The sequence below is a fragment of the Crocodylus siamensis genome, chromosome 4, assembly GCF_052110815.1.
Source record: "Crocodylus siamensis isolate JL-2025a chromosome 4, ASM5211081v1, whole genome shotgun sequence".
Taxonomy (NCBI): domain Eukaryota; kingdom Metazoa; phylum Chordata; order Crocodylia; family Crocodylidae; genus Crocodylus; species Crocodylus siamensis.
The window spans coordinates 203,966,199-203,981,874 of record NC_143398.1 but is presented as its reverse complement, the minus strand read 5'-3'; the positions used below and the strand labels follow the sequence as shown (position 1 = coordinate 203,981,874).

Here is a 15,676-nt window from a genome sequence, read left to right as displayed (position 1 = left end):
GACATTCCTTGCTTTTGTTTGTATATCTTTAATTTACATCACCTGCCCTAACATATTTACATTATTTGTAGGCAGCTTTCATCACCACTGAATTTGTAATAGGTTTAATATTTCAAAGGTAGTATGGAAAAGAGAAGAAAAACACTTATTTTTACAAACTATGAGCTATATGTCTTGACAGCCTTATAGATGTAGTGTGGGTATCTGCCCATCTTGTTATAGCTCTGAAAGCTTTGTTGTGAGCTTATTTTATTTTTGTTGCCCATCTTCTCCCATAGTGGAGATGTCTGTCTCATTCTCTTTCTGTCTTCAATTCTGGAGGCAGGTTGGAGTAGTAGTGCAGCCTGCTTTGTAGCGAGAATTGTGCCTCCCTCATTCTATCTGACTTTTTAATGTATATAGAAGCTTCCTAGGGACATAGTCCTCAGCAGTGTCCAGTAGGGGTCTTTTAGAGCAAAGAGGGGTGAAGCTCTCCATTTGAAGATTCCAAAGGAACCTGAGTGATAACTGTTTCATAGTCCAGTAGGGCAACGTGTGGTATCCTATTGGCATACCAAAGGAGAACGGGCAGCTCAGTCTTTACTTGAAAGTATTTGAAATAATGGAATGGGCAGAAGAAGAATCTGGCTCCTTCCAAAAGAGAAAAGAGAACTAACCTGTAAGGTCAACAAGATAAGCAAACATGCAGTCAGCAATACATAGTGATATCTGAATCATGAAGTCTTCAACCAGCTTTCACAGATGGTCAGTATTCCAGCAGCTGATCGATCTGCCAGTCTGATGAAGAGAGAGCTGCTCTCAGAGACTCAGACTTTGTCATGGAGAACAAATGGTCATGTATGCAGGTTGTAGAAGAGATTCCCGTACACGTTCCCACTGCTTCCACTTCTCAGGAAGATACAGAAGATAAGCACAAGCAGTGGGGACAAGTTCCGCACTGGTCAATGACATCTGATTTTTGGAACTGGGAAAGTTAGTGTTGGAATCCCACTGCATAAATAGTGAGACCATACTTGCTTCACAAGGGTCCAGTTCTCCATGCAGAGACAGACAGAGTAATTTGTACTGTCCTATACTTCAAATGATTTTTAACCTTAAAGGCCTGTTCTTCCATTGGATCACAGTTTAGCTTATGGTGCCAAGGAAACAAGAAATATCAAGGACCTGGATGGTAGAGCTATACTGGGCTTTCTGCAGGAGTGCTGACAAGGGATTTCAGCCAAGCACTATAACATGTCAGATGTCAGGCATAAATAGTGCCTTACAAACAGAATTCTTGGCATGGAGTTTCAGGATGGCCCAGAACAGTTTGTCGGGAGCTGCAGTTAGAACTCTTTTTCCAGGACTTTACCACTAGTATTAAAGGGTGAAATCGCCCATGCCTTTCATGGATTCATAGACTGTAAGACTGGAGGGGACATCAGAAGATCATCGGGTCCAGTCAAGTAACTCCAGCAACGTGACTGTCCAGTCTCCTCTTGAAGACTTCCAGAGTAGGTCATTGCACCACCTCTGGAGGGAGCTTATTCCACAGTGTGGACACCCTGACTGAAGAAGTTTTTCCAAATGTTGAGTCTGAAACAGTCTTCCCAGAGTTTATGGCCATTAGTCCTGGTTTTCCCCAAGGGTGCCCTGTGGAACAGGTGTTCACCAAGCCCTTGATGTACGCCCCGAAGCAGCAGTAAGCTGCTACCAAGTTGCCTCTCAGCCTTCTCTTTTTCAGGCTGAAGAGTCCCAGGTCCCACAGCCTTTCCTCATATGGCTTGGCTTGCAAGTCTCTGATCATACAGGTGACTCTTCTCTGGCCTCTCTCAAGTTTGTCCATGTCCTTGTTAAAGTGTGGTGCACAGAACTGGACGCAGTACTCCAACTGCAGTCTCACCAGTGCTGAGTAGAGAAGAAGAATAACTTCCTTGGTTTTGCTGGAGATGCATTGATTGATGCATGCCAATTTATTATTTGCTCTGCTGGCTATAGATTTACACTGCTGGCTCATATTTATACTGTGATCTATTATAACCCCCAGGACCATTTCATTCGTGGTGCTAGTCAGTTTGGCAACACCAAGCCTGTAGGTGTGCAGGGGGTTGTTCGTCCCCAGGTAGAGCACTTTATATTTCTCAACACTGAACTTCATCTGGTTCCAATCTACCCAACTTGCTAGCCTGTCTGGGTCCACCTGTATCTGTAGCCTGTCTTCAGGCGTAATCACGTTCCCCCAAAACTTGATGTTGTCTGCAAGCTTGGACAGTAAACTCTTCACCCCCCGATCCAAATAATTGATAAAGGTGCTGAAAAGTACGGGCAGTCCTCGGACTTATGGTGGGTTACGTTCCTGGAAAAGGCACTGTATGTCAAAATGATGCAAGTCAAATCTGATTTTCCCATAAAAACAGTGCTATAATAAGGGGTTATGTTCCTGGTTAAGGGCCTGATGCCCAACTTTTCATAGAAATTACCATAAACACCATATTGAAATCAATGATTTAATCAACTATAAATGATATACACTGTACAGTACAAAGTTTTCCAAAGTGTACTGTATATAAATTGATTAAACAGGGTAATACAGTAACTAATTACATAACATTTCATTTAATCAGAAAGTGAAGGAACACCTTCATCAGGGTCATGGAATTCAGAAGGGCTTCTTTGGGGAGATTTTGGGGAGACTTAGGGCCACTCGATGACTTTTTGAGAAACTGATCCAGGGATGTTTGTTTTGCTGCCCTCTTTTTCTTATTGTAAATTTCCCTGTAGTGCATAAGTGCAAGGATCCAGCGCCATAAGTAATAACGTGGATATAAATGGCAAATCACCGTAAATCAAAATGCCATAATTCAAGGACTGCCTGTACTAAACCAACCACCAACCCCCGTGGGACACTACTGTCCACTTCCTGTCAAGATGACACAGATCCGTTCATTAAAACTCACCCCGCAGTCAGTTTCTCACCCATCTGGCTGTCTTGGAGTCAAGCCCACAATCCTCCAGTTTTCTCGTGAGGACATTGTGGGATGCCAGATGAAAGGCTTTTTGGAAGTCAAGGTATACAGTGTTGACCTCTCTCTTACCCAGGTGGTGAGTTACCTGGTCTTAAAAGGAGATGAGGTTGGTAAGGCAAGACTTGCCCATGATGAAGCCATGCTTGCTGTTGTTCAGAATCCTACCTTCTGCAAGCTTATTGCAAGTAGACTCCTTGATGAAAATTTCCAGGATTTTCCCTGGCGTAGAAGCTAGGCTAATTGGCCTATACTCACCCGGGTCCTCCCTCCTGCCCTTCTTGTGGATGGGCACAACAGTGGCCCTTGTCCAGTCCTCAGAGACCTCTCCAGAGTACCATGAGTTTTGGAAGAGTTTCGCCAGGTGTTCCATAGTGACTTCGGCCAGCTCCTTCAGCACTCTCGAATGAAGTTCATCCAGTCCTGCTGACTTATATATGTCTAATTTTTTTTAATTGATCACACACCAGTTCTACAGCAATAGTAGGAAGGCAGTCATTCCTACCCTACTCATTTTGCACCCTACCTGGCATGATTTTCCCTGTGGCCTGGTGAAATACCAAGGTAAAGTAGTCATTCAGTTTTCTCCTAAGTGCTGTCCTGAGCTGCTGAGCAATGGTCCCACACTCCCATGTGTTTTCCTCCTGTTTCCACTGTACCTAAAGATGGACTTCTTGTTGTCCTTGATTCCCATTTGCTAATTTGAGTTCAGTCACCGCTTTAGCCTTTCTGATCTGTTCCTTACAAGTGCAGGCTGACATTGTGTAGTCTTCCTTGGGGCCTGCCCTGAGCTTCCATTGTTTATTAGCCTCTTTCGTAAGAGGAATGTGATTTCCCTGTTTAGCCAAGAGAGCTTCCCAGCCCTTCTGTTACCTTTTCTCCACATGGGAATGGACTTCCTTTGTGCTTCAAGGATCGTGTCCTTAAGGAACAACCTTTCTTCATGCATATTTCATGTTCGGTTTCTGGTCCTGCAGCACTTCCCCTACCAGTGACCTGAGCTTGTTGAAATTTGCGTTTTCAAAGTTCAAGACTTCAATCCTGCTATCAGATTTGGTTGCCTTGAGACAGACAGTGAGCATGGTGGTTTCATGGTTGTTGTTGCTATATTTAAGTTGTTCACCAAGTCATCTCTCTTTCTTAGACTTGTGAGAGATGCTGGACTGCATTATGGGAAATTTCTTACCTGATGATTTATTTTATATTAGCAGGGTCTCCCACAACATACACTTCTGGGTACAGCTTCAGTAAATAGGATATCATTTAATTTTGGCATGTCTACAGTTAGCTACAAAACTCTTAGAATTAAATAATAAGTTATGTAGCTTTGAATTACTCAGTTAAAACAGAGAGCTGCCAGAGACTTTCTACTAAAATTTCGATGAGATAGATAGATTCTTGTCTGAAACATGTGCTGTGTACAGAACAAGCCAAGTTTGGGGAGGAGAGGAACTTACGTATATGAATGTGTAGATATAAAAGTGGCTATAATAACTAAGTTAGATGAAGGCTGCTGGTCCTCTTTAAACAAGACAGTATTATCAGTAAATTGTCTTTATTTACTCCTCTTTCTACATTAACTTTTCCAGTCTCATACTATTGAAAACTGAATTATAGTAATTTGCTGCTCTGTTCGCTAAGGAAAATATAAAACATACTGCTTAGTTTTTGACCAACCTACTCTTAAATTGTAAAGATGAAGTATTTATTTTTTATTTCAGCTGGTCTTGAAATGATCTAAAATACAAAGGTGATAAGCACCTCATAAATGGATACATTGGTAGATATACTGGGCCAATTTCTGCTGACCACCTGACAGCATGCAATGAATGTTTGGAGGGGATGATGCAAGAGTGGCTCTAAGCCAATATTTGCATCTTCCTAGTCTTTGGGGTATCAGCCTGTCCCTGCCAGAATAAACATCAAAACTGTTCCAGTTAATGCCAATAGCCTGTAACCTCTCTCTAGGGATCAACCAAGTGAAGAATGTAACAGCTACAGGCAACCCTTGCCATTCATTCACGGGGGATACGTTCCCGTGATCCCTGTGAATGGTGACATCCACGAATAGGGCACTGCAATAAATGTTATTGTGGTGTGAAAGGTTGTTGGGTTTAAGCGTGTTGATCCATCATTGCCTGACCAGACTCTATACCACTAAGACTCAACGTTCTCTCATACTTTTCATATGTGCAATTTGTTTTCTAATATTAGTCTACTGATGATGATAGCAGGCTGCCAGATATTTGATATTGTATTTTAGAAATAAAAGTAAGGACCACTAAAAAAGCAACAGTGTTCATCTGCGTGCAGCATAACTATAATCTATATAATATTAGATTGATTATGCCAAAATATAAAGAAAGTGAAAATATAAGTTTAACTACTTTGATATATACCTCAAATTATAAAAAAGGAATTAGTGCATTTTCTTTCCTTTGTATATCTGATTGCCTGAGGACCAGTCCATTCGTAATTGCCACTTTGGATATGCTGACATGACCATAGACATGGCTCTTTATTTTATTTTTATTTTGTAAGGGGTGCAGCTAGACTTCAGAGAATAAAATCTTGCTAATCTGTGTACAGTGAGGGCTAGGCTACCATGCAGTGTCTTAAACTGGTTGTGCCTGCTACTGCTTCTAAAACTTATTCCTCAACAAAGTTCTTTTCCATCATGCATGCATATATGGCATTCTAAGATCGCTGTAGAAAATGGACCAGAGAGAACTTCTATTTTAAGTACATATTGCATGGCTTAGCATTGCTGACTGATTTCATATTCCCTCAGACTTGTATTTATAAGCCTGGGTTCTGACTACCTTATGCTGTTGGTATTGCTCGAATTTAATTTACCATCTGATAATTCCCTGATGCAGATGAACCCTTAGCTGGTAAAACTGGGGTAGGGTAGAATGTCTGTGAAATACCAGTTCACAGCTGGTTATAGTCCCAGAGAGGTAATAGCCATTGGGTATAAATTGGAGCAGTTTAGGGGACATTATGCTAATTGGCAAGAACAGGCACAATTACACCAGTATCGGGGAGGCAGAACTTGGTCCCTGACATTTCAGCCTCCCTTTCGCACACTGATTGTATTTCTTAGTGGGTAAAAATATAGGATATGGTACTTCAGGGTTGGACCAGAAGGTTGAGGGGGGTTTTAATTATTTTTCCATTAAAAAATCCAATTTGTACTGTCTTCTTATTTCTAATTTACAAGGAAGAGCAGAGCAACAAATTGATCCATTTGATCCTCCTCTTTCTCCTCAAAATCCCCAGAGTTTCAGATTAGATTCTGATGTCTTGCACTAATTTATTTTAAGGTGATAATTAAAGTAGATCATATTCTAAAATGGAATGATTTTTGGTCCACTATGTGCAGTGTAGCATTGTAAAAGGAAATGTGAACTTTTCACTGTAGTATTGGACACTATCAAAGCCCCTTTGATAATTCCTACTTTCATTAAGAACAAAAAATCTCCTCCTCTGTATAACTTCGTTATAATTTAATATAGTGAAAAACTACTGTGAAAATGGTACTCTAATATTCAAAGTTTGTCTTCATCATTAAAATCAAATATTCACTGTTGACAAGAGAGAAATTTGAGTTTCTAACTTTTAGCCCTGTAGCTTCAATGAGGGCTCTAGGGCCATGTCCAGACAAGAGCGACTGTGTGCTATCTGGTGCCATGGGCATGTTTACTACATACAGCACATTCAGCTGGTCTCCATGTGTTACTGACCCCAGGAGATCCTGGGGTAAAAAAACCTGCACCAAAAATATAGTGGAGCGGTGCATGAAGGGCATGGGTGCATTCTACCCAAAACTGCAGCCTGGCTGGCTGGAGCCATGCTCTGACTGCCAGCCAGGCTCAGAGCGGCAGGATTGCTGCTGCTGAAGCCCCAGGAAGCCCCCATGACCCCAAATAAAGCTACTGGCTCGAGGTTCATGTGGATGTGGTCTAGGGTTGCAAACAGATGTCGCCCTTATGTCACCATAAAAATGTTAATGGGGTGCAGGTTGTGAGGGAACAGACATCCTTGCCCCTTGTCATACTCCAAGTGCCCAAAAATGTTTGCACAGTGATTCCTGGTAACAGTTTGTCATGTCTTATCAGGAAGGATGTCTGATTGCTTATGGTGCTTCTCCCACAGCCTGGGGCTGCCCACTCTCTAGCCAACTTGGGCAGGAGATTCTGGAGTGTATATTTCACGCTACAGAGCAAGGGAACCCCATGGAGTTCCATGGATTGGAGTCAGGCATCTGATGAACCCCAGGCCCTGAGCTGTAGACAGGCAGGATGGGCCCTTGAAACTTTGGGAACAGCAGCGACCCGTTCTTGTGGAATAATGGCCTTGGGCAACATTTGTCCCTGCCAATCAGTTGGATCAGCTGTCCTGGGACACATCCTGGCACAGCTGATCCTGTAACACAAATGGTATCTGTTTGTAGCCTAAGAAACCACCTAGATTTCTTCCTTTACATGTACAGTCACCAACCACAAAGGATCTGCAGGATCCTTTCGCAATCCTTGTGCAGCCCTTCCCTGGTTTTGCACAAATGTGGCAGATCTTACTTCAGTAAACAATTCTGTTGACACTGAACAGGAAATAATATAATCTGCCTTGCTTTCTTAGTTGTGTTGGCTTCTCAGGAATAAGAGGACCTCAGAACAGTAAACTTTATTTTAGTTACTAGTCAATGGGTACACAAATGGAATAGATCTTTTGAGTAGGAAGTTGCTTACCTGGACTCTTGTCTGTTATTTTTAAGTCTATTGTTGTATATGAATTTACTTTCATTTCCTTATGATGGGTATTTGTGTGCCTCAGGATAATTCAGAATAAATTACCTATCTTCAGTAACTCATGTTTAACAACTCCTGTTAACTATTGAACCCACACTGTCTAGTGGAAAATCTAGTAAGAGGAAAGATTGATTCTGTTCATCTGGAAATAGTGAATTGAGGGAAATGGTGGTATATTATAGCTTTTGATTTAGAAGCAGTGTTTTAAAATTTATTATGTATATTTTTTTAATAGAATATGCTTCTGCTGGCTCATTGTTTGATTACATTAATAGCAACAAAAGCGAAGAGATGGATATGGATCAGATCATGACCTGGGCAACTGACATAGCTAAAGGTAAGAGAGAGATGGCTAACAGTAATTCTGCACAATCTTTAAAGTATCGTGTTGAAACCCTTCTTTTGAAATGAAGAAAGCCATCATGGATGTCAGCACTGAAGGCACTATTAGAAAATATGTTTTAGAGGAAGGAAGGGATAATGGTCATTTTCCTAATTATTCTCTTTTGATGGTATATTTTCAAAATGGAAGTGAAGGTCTCCTCTCTATCAGTTTTGTATGTATTTTGGCTCTGAGTCACAAGCAAATTTTTTTCACAGAACAGGCATATTGTACATAGGTACAATGCTTACAAATGTCAATATCCAGCACCAGTCTTATCTGCATGGGGCACTCTGCAAAGTTAAGGGTTTGCCCTCACAGAGAAGTTACTGTTAACTACTACTCTTTGACTCCACACGCTGACGCACACCTACATCCACACAGTGAGGGCATGGCATATATATTTGGAGCTGTTTCAAAACAGGACCATTTGAAAAGGGCAGCAGCTTTTACATCCTCATTGTTACGTATAGACAAGGTGAGAATGATGCAGGTGAATCAAAACCACTCCAGCTATAACACTGCCTCATGTAGTGCAATGGTTTGCAGTCTTTTTACAAATTACAATCAAGGCACCCCCAATAACTTTTCTGAATTTCATGGTGCCCCAGTGCAGAATTACTGAACTAGGAGCTGAACTGAGGAATGATATGGACTAGAGACAGACATTCAAAAAGCCTGAGCCTGAATTGATTTAATCTTTGCCCTTTAGTGTGACCTGGCTAGGCTAAATCACTTTGTAACTGTGCAGACATCCCAGACATGCAGACATATGCCTGCAGTGACTCAGGCTAGAAGCTGGGGGTGCTAGAGCAGCACTCCTTTCTCTTGCAAAGGGCTTAACTAAGCAGGGTGTGGCCAGGCCCAGGAAGGAAGCTTTGATTAGGGAGAGGTTGCACCCCTTCTGACCACTATGGTATCAATTCCAGCAGGAAATTAATAATAGTGTTTATCACCCCAGCTCAGTGTTTATCACCTCATTAAGAAAACAACAGAGGGACTTTACCAGCTACCTGTTGATTCTTCCTTTGTCCTGTCTGCCACAGCCCCGATGTAGCCAGCATGTGGTCTGCTAGGTAATACTGAGAGGTGTCTGTAAGGCAGAAGGGACAGGGAGGGAAGCCGGTTTATGTGCACTGAACATCTGTTCTGTTTCAGGTTTAAACCAGTTTCTGATCACTTAAACTGGTTTCTGTGTAATGTGTGTCCCTAGCAATGGACGGCTGCAGTGAGGCTAAAAGGGTTAAGAAGCCCCGTTCTAGCAGGAGCTAGGGAAGAGTGATGGGGCAGAACCTAACCCTGCCATACCCTGCTCTTCCCACCGTCTGCCCTTTCCCACCTCCAGTCTGTATCTGAGGGATTAAGGATGGCCCCTGCCACTGAGGCTGCTCCTGCAGCGTCTCACACACTGGCAGCCACCCCCAGAGTCCCTCTTAGGAGTGTAGGAGGAGTGAAAGGGATGAGTTGAGCTGGAAAGCGTGGCTCCAGCTCCATGTCCCCCTGCCTGCAGCAGAATCTGCTGCTAGGAGTGTGGGCACAGAGGCCACTGGGGGATAAAGGCGGGCAACAGTAACAACAGTCTTTTGAAGCAGGCACTGCTGGAGTAGCTGGGGCAGGTGCAGGGTACCAGTCACTAAGATGGGGGAGGGAGCATATACCTTCCCACAGAAGGGCTGGGGCAGTCTAGCACCTTAAAAAAATCTCACAAAAATCTTGTTAAACCACCCTAATTTAAGAATTTTCTTTCATTTTTGTGTAGGAATGCACTATTTACATATGGAAGCTCCCGTCAAAGTAATACACAGAGATCTGAAGTCCAGGAATGGTAAAGTAGTCTTGAACTGAAGTGTCCTATGTATTCTGTTTTCAGATAGTGAAATGGTGAACCTTGATTTTAGTCTTCTGCAGGTATAGGACTAAATCCTCACCTCTTAACTGTTGTATTAGGTCCAGGTGGGGCAGAGAAAGAGGCACCTCCCTGCAGGTTCTGGGGTTGTCTGTGTATTATTTTTCCCACTGGCATAATTTGGAACTGTGTGTAGGGGCTGTTCTAAGGCATGACTTAGAAGCAAGACTTGGTCAGCTCTATCTTTTATTGGATCAACTTTGTAGCTGAGAGAGGTGTTAGGCAAGCTTGTGGGACAAAATGCCCTTCTTCAGCCTGGAAAGATGCAGACACTGCCTAACATTAATACTGTTAGAGCAAGTACTTTTGTTTAACTCCATTATGTGAAAGAAAGTGACCACTTTAAAAAGGAAATTATAAAGTTGGTTCAATAAAAAATATTTCCAAACAAATCTTGTTTTTCTCTAGGATTGCCTGAGTACTTTCCCCTGTTCCTGGAAACATCCAATATGCTGTGGGCCACGAAGGGGTGGCTTAATGCAATTCGGATGTGACAAAATAGACCTAATATCTTTGCCAAAACCTTTAGTCATTGCAGTGGTGATTGAAGAAGTATTACGGATTTTAGTGCTTATAAATAATGTAAATAGCCTCGGATGTGTGAATGAATCGGATCCGTTTGATAGTCAAGACTAGTTATGACATAAGCTGCAAGTGACTTTAATTGAAATAGTAACTACTAATAATGGATTACAAATTATATAGATTTGCCAAATGCAGTGCAAGAATGTCATAGTGGAGAAATGACTTCATGCAGTTTCATTTTTAGATTTTTTTTAAAGGTATTTTTAAAGTGGGTCTCTAGGAAGGATTATTGTTAGATGAGTACAGTAGCAGGAAAAAAGGGACAGTTCTACTTTTTTTTATTTTGAATGTATGTAATTAATTCAGTCAGAGGAGAAGAGGGTAGTTGTGCAGTATCTTACGTAATAACTGATCTATTCCAACCGATACTAGTACAGTGGAAACCATTTTGAAGGCGATAGACAAGATTAAAAATGCTCGTGTCCCTTTTTTACTTCATGATATACATAAGGGTCCCAGAAGATTTTTTTTTCAGTTAAAATTTGGATCAAAACATAACTAAGAAACCCACTTCTATCCCAACTTATATTTTATATTTAGAATTCAAATCTGCCCTGCAAGCATCTCTACTGACTAGAAACATGGTGAAATGATGATGTTGCAGTAGTCAAGAGTTTGAAGGATGACTTTGGTATAGATGAAAGGAGAGATTTTTAATCAAACAGTGGGGGCTTTTTTCTGTTTTTGACAGCATCTGTTCCATTTCAGTTAACATTTTTGGTAATGGAAATCTTGGTTGGTTGAAGACAATGGTTCCCAAACTCTGACAGACTGAGTACCACCAATTTAAAATGGTACAGCCTTAAGTACCACCAGCAAATTTTTCATACACATAGATAACAGACTATGTATTAAAACAACATCAAAATATTTAGTAATCATAGAACATTGTTTTATCAGTTACAATAGTCATATAAAACAATTGTATATTGGAAAAAAAATAGTGCAAACCAGGGATAGGCAACATTTTTGGCTGGAGTACCCAAAAAACCTCAGTGCATACCCTGTGAGATGCCAGAGTGCGGGCATGGAGGGTACATGACAGGATAATTAATAATCATAACCGTTGGGTGTTTTTTGGGGTTTTTTTTACAGCAAATACCAAGTTTTCTAAAAATTCTAAACCTGGTGATAAATAAAACTTCATATACTACCTTTGTTCTTGTATATTCTTTTTTGTTAAGCATGTTGTGATGGGGGGGAGAGAGAAGAGGTGCGAGGAGGAGCAGATGTGGGAGAGGTGCTGTGGGCTTCCTTGGGAAGGTAGCAGCTGGAAGGGTGGGGGACAGCGGGAGCTGCCCCAGGGCTTCACAGACTCAGCTGCAGTGGGGGTGCTCAGCAGCACCAGTGGGGCCAGGCCTGAGCTGTGCAAATCTGCAAGAGTGGGGTGCAGCCCCTGTGCCCACAGGGGAACACTGCCTGGTCAGGGCAGGACGCTGGGCTCACGGGCCTGCTTGGCCCGTGTGTGCTGGGTGCAGAGCAAGTAGGGACTCCCTGGGCTCTGGGAATAGCTGCTGCAGGCAGCGCTCAGAACCGAGCCGGCCAGGAGCCCATAGCACAGTGACCCTATGCAGTGCCTGCCCCAGCCCCTTGAGGGGGACTGTGGGTGGGCAAGGCCGGGGCTCAGGCAGGCTGAGGCCGCTGTGGCAGCCCAGCTCACATGGCCAGGCCCTGGGAGTGGGGTCGGCTCTTGGGAACTCCCTGGGACGGTAACCAAGAGCTTCTGCAGCCAGTCCCGTGCACCGGGGACAACTCTGCCCCACTCGTGCTGTGCCTGGCACACAGGGAGGCCGAGCCTGGAGCAAAAAGCTCCTCCCGAGCCCAGCATCCTGCTTCAGCCAGGTGGCATCCCCTTGCAGAGCTGCACAGGTCCAGCCAATCTGCATCTTGTGGGCTGCTGGGCCCACCCACTACAGCTCTTCCCGGGATGACCTGGGCCTTTCCAGGGGCTCAGTGGGCCCCACCACTGTGCGCACACCAGGGTAGGCTCAGGGGCTACCTGCCCCCTCTCAGATTTATTTGCAGGGAGGAGGTGCTACCACTGGGCTCTGTGCGTCAGGAGCTGCACGCAACGCCATGTGCCTTCTGCCACTGGGCAGTCAGCGCACAGAAGGCACATGGCATCGCCCACAGCCACAAGGCAGTGGCAGCCTGCCTCTACCTCACACAAACCTGCGGGGCAGATGCCCCACCCTGTGCCTACCCCGAGGTGCACACAGGGGCAGAAGCCCCCGTGCCCCTGGACAAGCCACTAGGGACTCCCACCATCCCCTCCTGCCCCATTTACTCTTGCCCTGCTCCCTCCCTCATAGTGGGAGTCTCAGTCTGCTCCCCCATTCCCCTTCTCTCCAACACACTTACTTGCTGGGCACTGCTGCACATGTGGCCAGGCTGCATTCCTGGCCCCTGCAGCAGGCTCGTCGGGGGTGTTTGTGTGTGGTATGCATACCACAGTTTGGGAACCCCTGGTTGAAGGTTGCTCAAGGTATAAGAGATCGCAATGATCTTGCTACAGGGATCCAAAACAAAACTTGTAAAGACTGAAGTTTCTGTTCCTGATATTTCTAAAGTAAAAATTGTTGCAGGGAAAACTCTTTCAGGCTGACATTACGTATTTCCTATTGAAAATATTGAACCAGTCCAATATTTAAAAATGATTTCAGAACACTTAGAATAGTAACTTCACTATGAGCAGGGTGACACTTCATTGTAAAATGACTTGAAAGTCCTTTGAAATATTCTGGACTTTTCTGCAAGCAGAGTTTAATTTTAAAAGTATTGCCTAAAAGTAGGTTCTACTGTATGTGATAATTTCCTGTAAAAGTTAAGGAGAGTAATTTCAAAGTTCATCTGCTAAATAGAATCATCGTGGAATTTAAAAATAGCCCTAACATTTACTATTTTCCTACTATTTGAGATTAATATTTATACATGGATACCTCCAGTGGTTAAATCGTGGTTATAGTTACATGCATGCAAAGTCGTTTAGGGCGGGTTTAAGGGAGGGATGTATTAGCACCATTAATTATAATGAAAAAATATGTATGTGCTGTGTTGTTTTTATTATTACAAATAAGCAAAACTTCAAATTTCTAATGACTAATAGACCTCTTTTGTAATTTTATTTTTAAATTTGATCCTTGAATATATTCTTAAACTTTCAAACATTCTCCAAACCCTTTCCAAAAACCAATATGTGGCTGGTTGCATGTTCAAGACTTAGATCAGAGCAGGATCATTTTCCTTTATAAAATGCTTTGCCACCAAAATAGTGATAAACTAGAGGTAGCATTCTTATTTCTGACATGATTTCATTTTGTATTTTGTCTCTTGATTTCCAGTTGTTATAGCTGCTGATGGAGTATTAAAGGTAGGAGTGCTTTAATTATTTATATAGTTTTGCACCTGCTCTGCCCAGTCGCTTTGATTATCAAATAAATGAGAAGTTGATATTTAATTGTTTATCTTTGCCAGATCTGTGATTTCGGTGCCTCAAGGTTTCACTCCCATACAACGCACATGTCCTTGGTGGGCACCTTTCCTTGGATGGCCCCAGAAGTTATCCAGAGCCTTCCAGTATCTGAAACATGCGATACATATTCATATGGTGTGGTGAGTTTCATTTCAGTAATCAGACACTAATATAACAGAGTTAATGGACTGTAAAATATAACAAACCTATGTCCCTAAACAAGGACAGTAGAAAAATGTCCCATTTCAAAAAAGGCCCGCATATTTTTAAATGATACGTTGGAAAACATTTTTCTGAGCAAAGTCTTGCATACTTAGGAAGACAAGCATTTGATTTCATTAACAATACAGCACGATCTGAAATTTACACTGTATTTGAAATATTCCACCTATGTTGAGATACTGGCAAGAGCAGTTTATATTTGGAATCTGTGTTTGTATTTTTGATAACATGGATAATATTCAGTCCAGCCAGGAGTAAGAGGTTATTTTAGTAAATTTATTGCAGGGAAGATTGATTAGAATTTTTCCATAAAGTTGTGCGCCATTGAGTCTGATTGTAAAAAAAAGAGTCTGATTCTACTTCTGCACATCAGACAGCTCTTATGGTGTCTGGTAATAGTAAGAAAGGATCCCAAAGAAGAACAAGACAACAGTAGAAAAAGTTTGGAAAGAGACATAAAGGGACTTTTTGGAATGCACAAAGGAATTGGTTTATTCAAATAAATATTGTATCATAAAGGTCAGTTTGGGGTTATAGTAACTGAGGAATATTTTTTTAAATCCTGTTTCTAGTTTGGGTTCCTACAGTCAATCCTCTGTAGGTCTTCAGTGTAAACTAAGTGCAGGAGATTGAGGGTAGCATGAACAGAATAAACAGCACATACAGGGAGGAGTACGGTCCTAGTGCTTACACGGGAATGTGTTTGAAAGAAGGGATGGAATAAACAAATCCTTCTGAGCAAATACCCACCATTGCCTTGCCAGATTTTTCTCACTACTACTCTAGACCAAGAGTCATAGCCATACATAGTTAAATTGGTGACATAATGGAAGATTATATTTGCCTGTTGTTAAATATTTTTTGAGTGAAAAATTGTGTGAGAGATCATGTAAATTGTCTTACAGGCAAAAAGTTCAAGCTGCTCTTGCAGATCCAAAACTCGTGTGTCTCATAACTGAGCCAGGTCACATACAGACCAAGAATATAAGCTAGCCTGCCATTGTAAATGTTAATGTAAACTGTTACTGGAAGCAATCAAGTATTAGCCACTGAAGGATGCTTTTCAGTTCCAAATAAGAAAAAGGCAGAAAAGAAATTCCAAAAATAGACTTACAGTTCAAAACTTACTATATATTGGTTCTTATGTGAGTAAGCTACAAATAAAGTTATAGTAGTGAGAAAATTTAAGGAATTGTGTAATATATTATTATGTCGAGTCCTATATAAATCATAAGAACAGTTTACTTGTCAAGTCAGATTTTATTTTCTTCGCATATAAACTGTAAAGACATTTGT

General features: G+C 42.1%; 1 protein-coding gene across 4 annotated transcripts in view; it reads left to right on the top strand.

Annotated features, from left to right (window-relative positions):
- Window positions 1-15,676, top strand: part of MAP3K20 (mitogen-activated protein kinase kinase kinase 20) — a 128,028-nt gene that overhangs the window by 38,025 nt on the left and 74,327 nt on the right. For all 4 annotated transcript variants that reach the window (XM_090045459.1, XM_090045456.1, XM_090045457.1 and 1 more), the window contains exons 4-7: window positions 8,049-8,150; window positions 9,955-10,020; window positions 14,028-14,056; window positions 14,161-14,298. In XM_090045459.1, the coding sequence (XP_089901585.1) occupies window positions 8,049-8,150; window positions 9,955-10,020; window positions 14,028-14,056; window positions 14,161-14,298 (335 nt within the window). The remainder of the gene's footprint in view (window positions 1-8,048; window positions 8,151-9,954; window positions 10,021-14,027; window positions 14,057-14,160; window positions 14,299-15,676) is intronic.